The 12,985-nt window shown below is 59.1% G+C and overlaps 1 protein-coding gene across 2 annotated transcripts; it reads right to left on the bottom strand.

The window, feature by feature from the left end:
• Positions 1-745: 745 nt before the first annotated feature.
• Positions 746-10,807, bottom strand: CIBAR2 (CBY1 interacting BAR domain containing 2). Of its 2 annotated transcripts, XM_047793693.1 has the most exons (10): positions 10,669-10,729; positions 10,253-10,377; positions 8,100-8,334; positions 6,505-6,573; positions 6,324-6,425; positions 6,203-6,208; positions 5,590-5,694; positions 2,863-2,976; positions 1,516-1,614; positions 746-1,041 (listed from the first exon to the last, which is right to left on the bottom strand). In XM_047793693.1, the coding sequence occupies exons 3-10, from the start codon at positions 8,313-8,315 to the stop codon at positions 913-915; spliced, it is 840 nt and encodes a 279-aa protein (XP_047649649.1). In that variant the 5' UTR covers positions 8,316-8,334; positions 10,253-10,377; positions 10,669-10,729; the 3' UTR covers positions 746-912. The 2 variants fall into 2 exon arrangements, with proteins under 2 accessions (XP_047649649.1, XP_047649648.1); XM_047793692.1 differs by lacking the exon at positions 10,253-10,377 and having other exon boundaries at positions 10,669-10,807.
• Between the last annotated feature and the right edge of the window lie 2,178 nt (positions 10,808-12,985).

The following is a 12,985-nucleotide window of genomic DNA, read 5'->3' as shown; positions in this document are numbered from 1 at the left end:
GCGTGTTTATTGGGGCAGCCCTGGAAGATGAGTCACCTGTAACCCATAAGGACCCTGGGAACCTTCCAGGACAGACCCCGGGGTCCACCGCCTGCCTCTTGTTTGTAGAAAAACTAGCCTCCTAGGCCTTCCCCGATTCCAAAGAATAAATTTCATCAGACGGATGAGAAAGTGCAGAAAAAAAGGAAAGCAGCCCAGGAAGACAAAATATTAATAGTTCAGCCATTCAGCAAAGTCAGGGACTCTTAGTTCTTCCTCAAGGGCTGTAGACAATCTCCTGAGCCTTGGCCTGGGAGCTGTTTTGCAGAAGCTGAAGCCCCACCAGGTGGAAGAAGTTAACTGCGTGCTGCCCACCAGCACGGAGACCCCGGACCGGTGAGAACCAGAAGGTGGATGATCTGACTTCCAGTGACCTCACCACCAGCCAATCAGAAGAGCGTCCACGAGCTGATCACGCAGCCCACAGGGCCCAACTCCACCCCCTACCCTGCCGCCGTCTTTAAAAGCCTGTCCCTGAAAGCCACGGGATGTTTGGGTCTTTTGAGCACTAGCTGTGTGGACCCCTTGCCTGGCGCCTGCAGGAAATGCTACGTGTGCCTTCATTACGACCCGGTGTCAGGAGATGGGCGTCTCCGTACGTGGGCGAGTGGACCCCCGTCTGGTCCAGTGACACACTGAGCTCTCACCCTTCACACGGGTGTAGACACCCAGAGCCCCGGTGGGAGGGCAGGAAGCGAGACCCAGCTCGAGTCGGGGAGATGCCCCCACGTTTATTGAGCGCCAGCTGGCTGGACACCTGGATCCCCAGAGCCGCCCAGGAGGTGAGTGATGCGACCGCTGTCGTACAGATGGGGACACCAAGGCTCAGAGGACACGTGACTTGCACACAGCGGCGTCCCCGAGCGTCCAGCATCAGCCCCCTACACGAGTTATTGACGGAGCCCCCGTCCCCTGAAAGTCCTCCACGGGCTCCTCCTCCTTGGCCGAGTCCTCCTCACTCACCGCTTCTTTTCTCTGGCTCCGTATGGTGCTCTGAGCACTCTAAATAATAATAATAATAATAATAGTAAGAATATCGCGGCAACAACAGCAGGTGTCAGAGTGATGGCGACAGGCATTGTTCTCCAAGTGCCTCACGTAGGTTTGTTCGCCTAATAGCAAAGCCTTTGAGGGGTTACTTTCATCAGCCCCTCTTTGCAGGTGAGGCCTCTAAGACCCAGAGAGGTTAAGGAAATTTCCCAGGGTCACACAGCTTAGGAGCAGTGGGTTTGGACCCGGGCAGTCTGGCTGGGGATGGTACTTCTTCCGCAGCCTTTGGAGAGAAGGATTCAGGAAGCGGGGGACCCTCCCTCAGCCCCTGCGTGGTACATGGTGGTCCCCGAGTCTGCTTCAGGTGGGTCCAGGTCAGACCCTCCTGCCCCCTCCCCCCCAAGCAGCGGCTCATCTCGGATCCGAGTTCTCTGCTGGCCTCTGGTCACGTCACCTTGTCATGGGTGTCCCACCCCCAGTGCTCACCTGGGCCAGAGACCACGGGACCGCTGGGGAGGCGGTGGTATTTGTGAGCGGCCGAGCATTGTAACGTCCATAAACTCCTTGCATCTTGGCTCTAAAATCCTGCCAGGAGGGTTACAGAGACCGGGGTGTAAGCACGGATGAAGGGCCCGGGGGCGGGAGGGGGGGGAAGGCAGCTGCCAGGCCCCCACCCGCTCCAGGTCCCCTGGAGCCTCCTGTTCCTTGTTGCATATGATCGACAGCAGCCTGGTGAACTGGCCTTAGCATCCCATTTTACAGACAGGAAAACCGAGGCCCAGAGAGGCGAGTTCACTCATCCATGGTCACACAGCATGATTAGTGATCCCACCCCTGGTCCCCCAGCAAAGTAGAGGTGAGTGAATGTCCCAGAGCCCAGCCAGGCGTTCCCCACCCCCCCTTGGTGGTTTTGAAGATCACCCACAGATTCTTTGACACTTTTCCCAGCAGGAGCGGGCCTCTAACTCTCCTCCCCTGACTGTGGCCTTCGTGACGCCCTTGTACGGAACGGGATGTGGCAGGCACGATGCTATGCTTAGTTCTCCTGACGTTACGTCGCAGAAGGTGACACGGGGTCCGCCTGGCTCTGTCTCTGATGCTCGCTTCTGGACCAGCCGCTGTGCCCCCGAGGAGAGGCCGTGGGCAGTTACTCGGGCGGCAGACCCCAGCCCGGACCAGACAGGGTGGGCCTCAGGGGGTACGGCTCATGTCCAGGCCCCCGGCTCAGAAGGACGCTGCCGTCTCCACCACTTCATGTGGAGCGAAGGGCCCGGGGCTTCGTTGTGCCCGGAACTCTGTGAGTCACATGGCCTGTCCTGAACCCCGACAGATGACAGCCAGCATCTCCCACCCATGAGCCAGGAGCACGGCCCCGGCCACGGATTGGCTGGAAGGTCCCGGGCGAGGACGGCCCAGCCGAAGCCCCCACCCCCGGAACCGCGGAAGATGAGCGTGGCAGGTGATCACGTGTTGTACCTCTGACCCCCTCGAGGCTTGGCCAGCCTGTCGTAGGTAACAGCTAATTCTAGACCGTAATCACCTCAGGTGAGGGCCAGGAGCACTTTGCCTCCGCCCCAAGGACAGCAAAGCATCAGCCTGGAGGTGCTTTCGCTGTTGCTCTTGACCCCCCCGGCGGGCGAGGCGCGCTTGCTGTTCCAGAGCCAAGTTCCCCACCTGCCTGGTGCCCGGGACATGCGTTGGGAACCAAGCATCACCGTGAGCCTCCAGGAGTGGAGAAATGGCAAGATGTTGCCACCAAACGCTGCTTCTCTCAAAGCGGAAGCAGCCTCCAGTGGAGCACTGCACCCCCAGAGGGAAGACAGGGGGACCCACCTCCAGGTCTCTCTCCAGGTCATAGCTCTCCAGGGTCTGGAAGGCGCTGGAATACACCTCCACGGCTTTGGCGTGGAACACCATCTCGATGGTCACAAAGTCCGAAAAAATTTTCTAGGGGGAGAGAAGCCTGGGTCACATATGCGACACGGTCAGAGGGACTGTCCTGGGGTCACCTTGGACGCGGACAAGATGGGGGGGCAGGAGCTTAGTGGTCCTTGCGGCAGAGGTTGTGCATGGGGAATTCTGAGACGTTGTGTCACGTTCATTTTTGTTGGGACACGTAATGCCTTCCCCTGGTTCAAAAGCCGCCCGGCACAAGGACGGTTCCAGAAATGAGTAAGGCCTCGTGGACTTTCTCAGCTCGGTCAGCCTGGGCTCAGCCACTCAGCCTTTGCATCTCTCGTTCTGAGGACAGGTTTTTGCAGGTGGGTGGCTGCAAAGCTTTAGCCTCTGACACCCACGGGCTAGAAGCGGGTCTTGTGGGAGAAGGAGAGGGGGCTGGTAGACCCTGCTTGGCCCGGAGGCCCCTCAACCTGATGAACCAGTGTGTCAAAACCTTATTAGTGATGAAGAGCTTGGCTCATCTTGGTCAGATGGTTCGGCTTGGCTCAATAAGCTCTCACAGAGCTCCTACTACGTGTCTGGCTCCAGCGGGGGCGCCTACTGTGTGCAAGGCCTAGCACAAGCTCCTACTATATGTCAGACCTGAGTGGAGACTCCTACAGTGTGTCAAGTCCAGCATTGGCTCCTATTGTGGGTCAGACCCCAGAGGGACTTGCACTGTGTGCTGGGCCTGGCGCAAGCTCCTACTGTGTGCTGGGCCTGGCACAAGCTGCCACGGTGTGGGAGACCCGACAGGACAGAGGCTTGGAATTGGGGAAGGAGCTTGCAGTTTGGAAACACACCTCTTCACATCATATGGGAAGCACCTGGAGAAGCTGCTAAGCCGGCCTGGGAGAAGAAAGGGGAGGGGAGGCCCCCCGGCTGGGCTGGAAGCCTTACCTCCCGCCTGCCTGCTCCCTCCTGCCCCCGGGAGCCGGTGCCGGTGGCCCCCACTGGGAATCTAGGACCTCATCCTGCTGTTTACTGGCGTGTGGCCCCACATCAACACCGGCCTCCCCTGGGAGCTTGATGGAAAAAATGCAGACCCGCGGGCCGGGGCTGCCGGGCGGGCCCGTCCCCTGCGTTTTAAGAAGCCCCCGGGAGATTTCTGATGCCCACTCAGGTAGGCGAACCCTGCATGAAGGCAGGACTTACATTCTTTTATAGGCGTCAGAGTTATTTTATGATCATTTCCCTCGAATGGTGACCTCAAACCAGCACAGCGCTAATCACTACTTCGACCTCTGGTTTTTAATCTCGTCTAAACTCTGGGGGTTTGGATAAGTGTCTCTTTGTGAGTTTAATCCCCAAATGGTAAAAGATGCCCCTTTGGAACTGTATGCTTCTGTTGGCCCCCGACCGTGGAGAATCTTGTGTGCTTTGTTGACACCCCAGGAGCCCTGCTTTCGGGCGTCGTAAACATCAGGCGTCTCATAATGGTCTGCTGGTGGTTTTAGGTTCTGCCTGCAACATGGCATTCATTCGCTCATTTATTCTTCATTCATTGTCCTCGTATTTACTGAGAATCTGCTGAGTGCCAGGCCCGGGTGCCCAGGACCCAGGAGGGGACAAGGCAGGCATGCATGTGGTGCTGACATGCAGCGTGGGAGGCAGGTGTGGGACAGTCACCCCCGCTCTCTGCTCTCCATGCACCCTGGAGTCTGCCCGATGTGTCTCTGTCTCCCTCAAGGGTGTCAGCTCTGGGAGGACAGGGCTTTGCTTTGCTAGCTGCGGTGTCCCCAGCCTCAGGCATAGCGCCCGGCCTGTAGTAGGTGTGGATTCAACATTTGTTCGATTCGCCCCCCCCCCCGGGGTGTAATTGCCCCCAGAGGGAGGAGAGGGTGTTAACCGTTGGTCGGACCAGGTCTGGGGGTCCGGGCAAAGTTTCCTGTAGGCTGAAGAGGTGGGAGCTCGGTGGAGAGCAGAGGTCACAGCCTGTGCAAAGGCCCTGAGGTAGGAAAGGCCTTGATGCCCTTGGGCTTGCAGTGATATGTCCAAGGGCTGGGCTGGGGCTTCCAGAGTCTCGGGGAGGGTTTCAGCCTCTGTCCTTGGATCGAGGGAAGCACAGGGGCCATTAAACCTGGGAGGGACAAACCAGAGCTGCCTTCTGTGAGACTGCGACTTGGAGAGTGGACAAGCCGGGGTGCCAAGATGGGTGCGGGGGCCTCTGTGACCATCTTGGGGGGAAGACCCCAACTCCCTGAAGCCTGTTGTATGAGCTGGGGCTCCGGGTGTGACGTGGGGGTCTGGGCTCTGTGCGACTGGGGCTTCGTGGAGGAGAGAAGGCAGGCAGGGCGAGTCCTGTGGGTCCCGTGTGGAGAGGAGGGGACCGAGGGGCAGGATGCCGAGCAGGCCCGGCGGGCGGGCAGCTGGGCCGATTGTGAGAGGGCAGGGCGGCCAAGGGTGTCTTCCGGGCGGGACAGCTGTGCAGGACAGCTGCCCAGAGCAGCCGGCCTCTTCCCCCCGTGGTCAGGATGAAGCCAGGATTAACTGTCCTGGGAGCCGCGAGGGCACAAACTCACACGCAGGCACGCACACACACACACACACACACACACGCACACATCAGCACACACACACGAGGCAGCCTGGCGTGCTTCCCCCCAGGGCCGACACCCCTACCTGTAGGTCCTTCAGCTTCTGCTTCTGGAAGGTATCAATTGTCTCCTCCAGCTGGTGGGTGGTGCGGTTGGCGTCCACCGAGGCCCTCTGCACACTGGTCTCCGCCTGGCCCAGAGGGAGAAGGTGTCATGGGGGCTCCCTTCTAGACCGTTCTCTGCCCCTGCAGCCCCCTTTGGGGCCAGCTCCCCTGCGCCCTGGGCATCTCATGGAAGGAACGGGGCCAACTCCACGCCAGGCCGGGATGTGAAGAAGCTGGGCTTTCAGAGCCAGACCCCCCGGAGCTGGGCTGGGTCTGCCCTTGGCTCCCTGTGTGATCTTGGGCGAGTCACCTTTCTCGGCCTCATCTACAAGTTCGCGCCTCCTGAATGAGCTCTGAGCAGGTAACCCCGCCAGGGACACGGGCCGTGGAGGGGGCAACAGGCTGCCTGGCTGAGTCGCCTCACGGATGGGACAGGACCCAGGTCTGCCGAGCCCCAGGCGACCCCCTCCAATCTTGCATCCTGAGCGCGGGCCCTGCCGCACCTGCTCAGGTGAAGCTCACCTGGCCGTTGCGTGAGGCCGTTCCTTACCTGCGTGCGAGCCCGCCCGCCCCACTCCGACACGTGACGCTCACCTGGGACTGAGAAAGGTGCTGTTAAGGACCCAGGTTCACCAGCAGCCCCCGGGGTGGCCCCCAAAGCCCCCACCCAGAGGGCGCGGGGGTGCATGGCCCTGAGCAGCCGCAGGAAGGATACGAGGGTCGGTCTGTCGGAAGGGGACTTCTGCCTCAGCTTCTCCAGTCTCTCCAGCTGTTTGATCTCATTGTTCCGGACGCGTTTGCATTTCTTGATCTCCGCCTAAGGAAGGAGGGGGGTGGTTTCCTGGGGTCCCAGCCCCACCCCCGGCCCCCCTCCCTGCTGCTGTGCCCTCGCTCACCCGGGTCTGCTTTATCTGCGCCCCATAGAGCTTCAGGGGGTCAATAACCTTCCTCTCCAGCCTTTCAACCTGGGGTAGCACGAACACACAGAGTCAGAGCTGGGGGTGCCAGGAGGCCGCGTGGCCCCTGGCCTGCATTTATAGAGCGCCGTCTGCATCCCTGGAGCTGCACAGTGGCCTCTCCCCCCACCTTGGCCTGTGAGCACCCATCTGGGCTCAAGCCTCTGTCTCCCTCAGGCTCCAGTGACACGTTTCAATTCCTAGCCTGGAAAATGGGTATAATGACAGTCGCTGCCCAGGGTTTCGTGGCAACTTGATGGGACCCAACGCCGTTTCAGCTCTCGCAACTGCCTTAAGGTCCTACTGGGGAGGCTGATAGACCCGCCTGGAACACCCGGACTGGCACAGGTTTCAGAGCGGACTCTGACCCCCAGGGACACCTCGAGGTTGGCGAGGGGGTCACCTCATGACCCTGGGTCAGTGCCCACGTGCCAGGCCTAATGCTGGACACTCAGATAAACAATATCAGTAATGGTAACAGCGGTCACAGTTAAGGGCAGTGTGGGAGTTCCCTGGTGGCCTAGTGGCTAAGACCCAGCGTTGTCACTGCCGTGGTACAGTTTGATACCTGGCCAGGGGACTTGGGTGTGCCAGGCATGGCCTAAATAAAATAAAACTAGTGTGAATTAAGCTCTTTCCCTGTGGGTGTCACACTAGAGCAGGCACAGGAGTCCCCCAAGGGCCCCTTAAACCCCAGGTCATCAGGCCCCGCCCCGAGGTTCTGACCCTGTGAGTTCAGGGTGCGGCTGAGAATCTGCATTTCTCACAAGGTCCTCGGTAAGGCTGCTGCCTGGAGGACAGGGGTCCCCGAAAGTCTGGCTTCCCAGATGGGCCAGGGAGCTGGAGTCCCCACCTGGCCCCTTCATCATGGCTCTTGTAAATGCAGAACTAGGAAAAGTAATAATAATTTTCCCAGGCGCCGAAAGGGAAAGGGAGCGCTCCCCGGCCGTTCTCCGTACAGCGCTTCCTTCAGAGAACCAGCGATTGTAAATCCGTCCGGTCGAGAGGGCTGTAAACCTTTTAAAAGCTAAAGAAGCCTCTGGTTGGTTTTACCACCAGAAAAGGCCAATCACCCCTTTGAACTGTAAACGTGGAGGGGACGGGGTCTGCCAGGGCTTTGCCTGGCACCGGGCCCCAAGCTCTTCCTACCCGCTGGTGGGAGAGAGAGGGGCACAGCTTGTGTTCTTTGGATAAAGTCGGTGAGACAGCGCAGGTGGCTGCCCATCTGGCAGGTGGAATTAGGAAGTGCTGGGTGACACAGGGTGCTGTCCCCTCCCCTGAGGGAGGTCGCCTCCTCCCTCTAGCGATGGGGGTGAGGTTTTTTGGTCTGCGTCACTCATCTGATTGCCTGCGTCAGGCGTTGCCTTCTGGTTTCCGCTTTTCCTACCATCGCAAAGACGATTTTCCCGCTGAGCCACAACGGGAACTCCTGGAGCTTTTATTTTTAACTCATGTCTTCGGACGGCAGACCCCGCGGGGCGGCTCTGCCCCTCAGGTCCCCCCCCGGGCAGGGTCCTCGGAGCCCCCCTGCTCACCTCGGCCTGCCGGTAGTCCTGCACTCTGGCCAGGTCCTCGGCGAGGCTCCGCAGCGTGGCCCGCATCTCCGGGTGCTCCGTGTTGGCGAAGTCGACGAGCTGTCTGACCAGCTGGTCGGCCTTGTCCCGCAGCCGGGCCGTCTTGCGGGTGTAGGCGGCCAGCAGCGAGCAGAGCTGGCCGAAGTGCTTCTCGGCCTGGGTCACCGTGTCTTCCATCACCCTCACCTGGCTGTCCCTGGGGAGGCAGGGGCCTGAGGGGCCGCCCTGGGCAGAGGGCGCAGGGGCCACCCACCATGGCCGTCCTGTGTCCTGGTCCCCAGGAGGACACCCAAGGGCCCCAGGTGAGCCCATCAGGGCAGGTGCAGGGTGTCCGCGGGGTCCCAGGGCTGGTCCGCGGCCAGGCACGTATGCAAACATGGGTTTGGCTCCCGGCCTGTCCTTTCCCCCCTGGGGACCATTTAATGGGGCTTTATCCCAACCATCCCAGCTGCAGTGAAATCCCCTCTGAAACCCCCCAGTGCTAGCCTTCCCAGAGCTGCTGAAACTCTCTCTCCCGTCTCGACATCATAAAGCTTCTTCTTAAATTAATAAGCTTGGAGTTCCTGTTGTGGCTCATTGGGTTAAGAACCCAACATAGTGTGCATGAGGATGTGGGTTCGATCCCTGGCCCTGCTCAGTGGGTCAGGGATCCAGCATTGCTGTGAGCTGTGGGGTAGGTTGCAGATGCGGCTTGGATCCCGTGTGGCTGTGGGTGTGGTGTAGGCCGGCAGCTGTAGCTCTGATTTGACCCCTAGCCTGGGAACCTCCACGTGCCGTGGGTGTGGCCCTACAGATAAATAAATTAATTAGCTTTCTGGGGGAGAGGAGAAACCAGTTTTAAGATTACAGGAGAACTAGCGTTCCCGTCGTGGCTCAGTGGTTCATGAATTCGACTAGGAACCATGAGGATGTGGGTTCGATCCCTGGCCTCGCCCAGTGGGTTAAGGATCTGGCATTGCCGTGAACTGTGGTGTGGGTCACAGATGCGGCTTGGATCCCGTGTGGCTGTGCCTGCGGTGTAGGCCAGCAGCTGTAGCTCCAATTGGACCCCTAGCCTGGGAACCTTCATGTGCCGTGGGTGGGGACCTAGAAAAGACAGAAAGAAGAAGAAAAGACAAAAAAAAAAAAAGATTATGGGAGACCTGAGTGGACAGGGCAGAGGCCCCAGGCACCCTCACCAGCCCCAGGATTTCTCTCCATGAACAGCGATGTGCCCGCAGCACCTTCTTATTAACCCAAGGCCCTCCTCTCCAGCCTGCGGGCTGCTTGGGGTTGTACCCAAGGGGTTTTGACACAAGCCCGGTGCCCTGTCTGCACCACCACAGCATCACGGAGAAGTGTCCCTGCCCTGAGGACCCCGTGCTCCGCCGGTTGGTCCCCCCTTCCTCCGCAGCCCCAAACCTTTGGTTTGCATACCTCCCCCCCCCACACACCATTTATCTATCGCTTTATCCGCACACCACCCCGTTTATCGCTTCCGGTCATCCCCGTTTGTCTCACCCTCTGCATCTCGGCGGGGGGGGGGCGTGGGGGGGGCGGGGGGGATGGAACCTTCTCGATGCAGCTCCATGGCTGCAAGCCCCTGGCCCTCGCAGGTGTTCCATGAAGAAGAGCAGAGGAGGGAGGGACCTGCTGAGTCGTCTTCCCGAGGCAGCAAAGGGGTACTGCCTCGGGCACTGCCACCCCGCCCCTGGCACCCTCTCCTCGCCCCTCCTCTCAGGTCCTCGCTGCCCCAGCCTCCCTCTGTTCAACCAAACTCCACCGACCCCCGACCCCCATGGGCGTCTCTAACCACATCTCTAAGGCGGAGCTGGGAGTGGGGCTTTTTGTCCTCCCGACAAACCCCCACGGGCGCGGCCCTGCCCAGTTTGCAGCGCACGCCGTGGGAACTGCCAGCACGTTCAACAGAGGCCAGAGAGGTGGAGTGTCTTGCTCCAGGCACACAGCTGGCCACAGCCTCAGTCCCTCCAGGTGGGGTCCCAGACCCCTCAGGCAGAATCACCTGCAGCACAAGTTAAACCTGCAGATTCCCAGCCCCCACGCCAGCCTCGTGAACCAGATTCCCTGTGAGGGCGGCCAGGGGCGGGGGGGCTGCCTTGGGAAGGAAGCATTACCAGCGGGTTCAGAGGCACCCTGGGTCTGCGACCCCCCAGAGGAGACAGGCTTAGAAACAAGTAGGATCCGGCTGCCAGCAGTGGGGTCGGGGACGATTCCGCAGAAGGGGTGGTGCCTGGTGGGGCTTTGAGGCATGAAGAGTGGTTCTTAGGTAGAGCCGAGCAGGGGAAGTTGGGGAGAACTCTGACTGGGACGTCCCCAGGGCTGTGGGTAGCAGGGCTGCAGAAGCAGAGGCCCGATTCTGGAAGCCTCCAGGGTCCTGAGCCCTGTCTGCCCTCGACCTTCAGGGGCGGAGTGGGTGGGAGAAGCCTCCCACCGCCCACCCCCCCCACCCCCCAGCGTCTGTCTTAGTGCATCTGGCCTCGAAAACCCAGCCTCCCTCTCCCTCCCAGCCCGGGCCAGCTCGGCCACTCACCTGGAGAGGACAATGCTCATTGTGACCGGAGGCGGAGCTGTCGTGGGGAGTAGGGACAGGGCCCCAGGGATCCGGCAAGCCTGGGAGAAGTCCCCCAGGGCCGGGCACAGCGGCTTGATCCTGGCTCAAGGGACGCCGCCACCTGGTTGCCTGGCACCGTGGCCACCCACAGGCACCCTGGGAGGAGCCTTAGCGGGTCGCCCGGGCAACCTCTCCTGGGCCCAGCCTCCCGGAGCAGGTTAGGAGGCTTCACCAGGCCGCACTGGCCCTGGTGGGGTCCCGGAGAGGCCACCACTCTCCCTGTGAGGATGGTGGCTCTCGTGGGCCTGGCAGTGTTGGGGTCCCCAGGAGAATGCAGGGACTGGATTTAGGGCTGCTCATCTGGGGCTCAGCCCGGGGTCCCGCTGTATGTGTGGGTCCTGAGGCCAAGAAGGCCACCAGGCTTCCCCCAGGCTCCTAGGGGACCTGGCTCCTTAGGGGGATAAAAAGCACAGAGCGAATGCAGGGTCGTCTCCAGGCCTTGTCACTGAAGGGAGGGGACAGGGCCCCAGCCCCCAGGGACATCTGAAACATTTTTCTCATCGTTTTATTGGTCTTTTCTCCCTTATTATAAAAACCAACAAAACACAAAAAGAAAACATAACGACAACCCCCCCCCCCCGCCCCCCCGGTACTCAGTACATTTGCTGACTGTACGAAGTGTGCCATTCAGCGCAGCGGACTTTTCCCTAAAGAAATGTGAACCGGAGTTCCCGTCGTGGCGCAGTGGTTAACGAATCTGACTAGGAACCATGAGGTTGCGGGTTCGGTCCCTGCCCTTGCTCAGTGGGTTAAGGATCCAGCGTTGCCGTGAGCTGTGGTGTAGGTTGCAGACGCGGCTCGGATCCCGAGTTGCTGTGGCTCTGGCGTAGGCCGGTGGCTACAGCTCCGACTCGACCCCTAGCCTGGGAACCTCCATATGCCACGGGAGCGGCCCAAGAAATAGCAACAGCAACAACAAAAGAAAAAAAAAAAAAAGAAATGTGAACCGAGCCACCGCAACAATGAGAGACTGGCTGGGAAGAGGGGGCGTCGAAAGCCGTGCTGGTAACGGTCGCCCTGGGGGAACCCACTCCCCAAGTCTGGTCATTTTGTGTGTGTCGAGGTGGCCTCATGAAGAGTGGTTTGTTGGGTTTTTTTCTTCAGTGTATCTGAAAGAGAGGAATTTATTTATTTCTACTGACATCTGGCTGGTTGGCAGTGTTATTTTCTGGAGTACCGCAAAGGGATTCCGTTACACACACGGACGTCTTTTTTTCAGTTTCTTTTCCATTTTAGGTTTTTACAAGATCGAGTTGAATAGAGTTCCCTGTGCTAGGCACTAGGACTTTATTTATCTATTTTACGTGTAATAGTTTGTGTCTGCTAACCCCAAACTCCTAATCTCCTCGCACCCTTCCCCTTCGATAACCATAAGTTTGTTTTCTATGCCTGTGAGTCTGTTTCTGTTTTGTAAATATGTTCATTTACATCATATTTTAGATTGTACAGATAAATGATGTATGATATTGTCTTTCTCTGACTTACTTCACTTGGTACGATAATCTCTAGGTCCATCCATGTTGCTGCAAATGACATGATTTCATTCTTTTTTAGGGCTGAGTAGTATTCCGTTGTATATATAACTGCATTTTCTCTGTCCACTCATCTATTGATGGACACTCAGGTTGCTTCCAGGTCTTGGCTGTTGTAAATAGTGCTTCTATGAACATCGAGGTGCATGTATCTTTTCAAATCATAGTTTTGTCTGGAGTGGGATTGCGAGATCATACGGCAACTCTATTTTTAGTGTTTTGAGGGCCGTCCACACCGTTTTCCATAACAGCTGCACCAATTTATGTTCTCACCAACAGGGCTGGGAGGGCTGCTTTTTCTCCAGACCTCGAAAGCAAAGACTTGAGAGTCAGCTAAACATGGGTTCAAATCCCAGCCCCCAGCTCTGCTGTGTGACCTTAGGCAAGTCACCTGACCCCTCTGAGGGGCAGGCTTCTCCCCCGTACAGTGGGCCTGGGGTCCTCTCTCTTTGCCTTCTTGTTCAGGGAAATAAACCCCGGGTGGGAGGAGAAGGGACGGGGCAGGGCAACTCCCAGTGGGATTCTTGGCCTGTGGGTTCACGTGGTGACGGCTGCGCGGTGGCTGGTCCTGTGCTGGTTCCCTGCCCCCTCCCCATCTCTGCGTGGTCCCTTTGCTACTCGGACTCCAGCTGTGCCTTTGCAGGAGCCCAGGGCTCCCCATGGGCCCGGAGCCATGCATAGGCCACATGGCGGCACTGCCGGAC

The sequence above is a fragment of the Phacochoerus africanus genome, chromosome 8 (genome assembly GCF_016906955.1).
Source record: "Phacochoerus africanus isolate WHEZ1 chromosome 8, ROS_Pafr_v1, whole genome shotgun sequence".
NCBI classification, from domain to species: Eukaryota; Metazoa; Chordata; class Mammalia; order Artiodactyla; family Suidae; genus Phacochoerus; species Phacochoerus africanus.
Note: the sequence above shows the minus strand (reverse complement) of the source record. Positions and strands in the feature narration are given on the sequence as shown.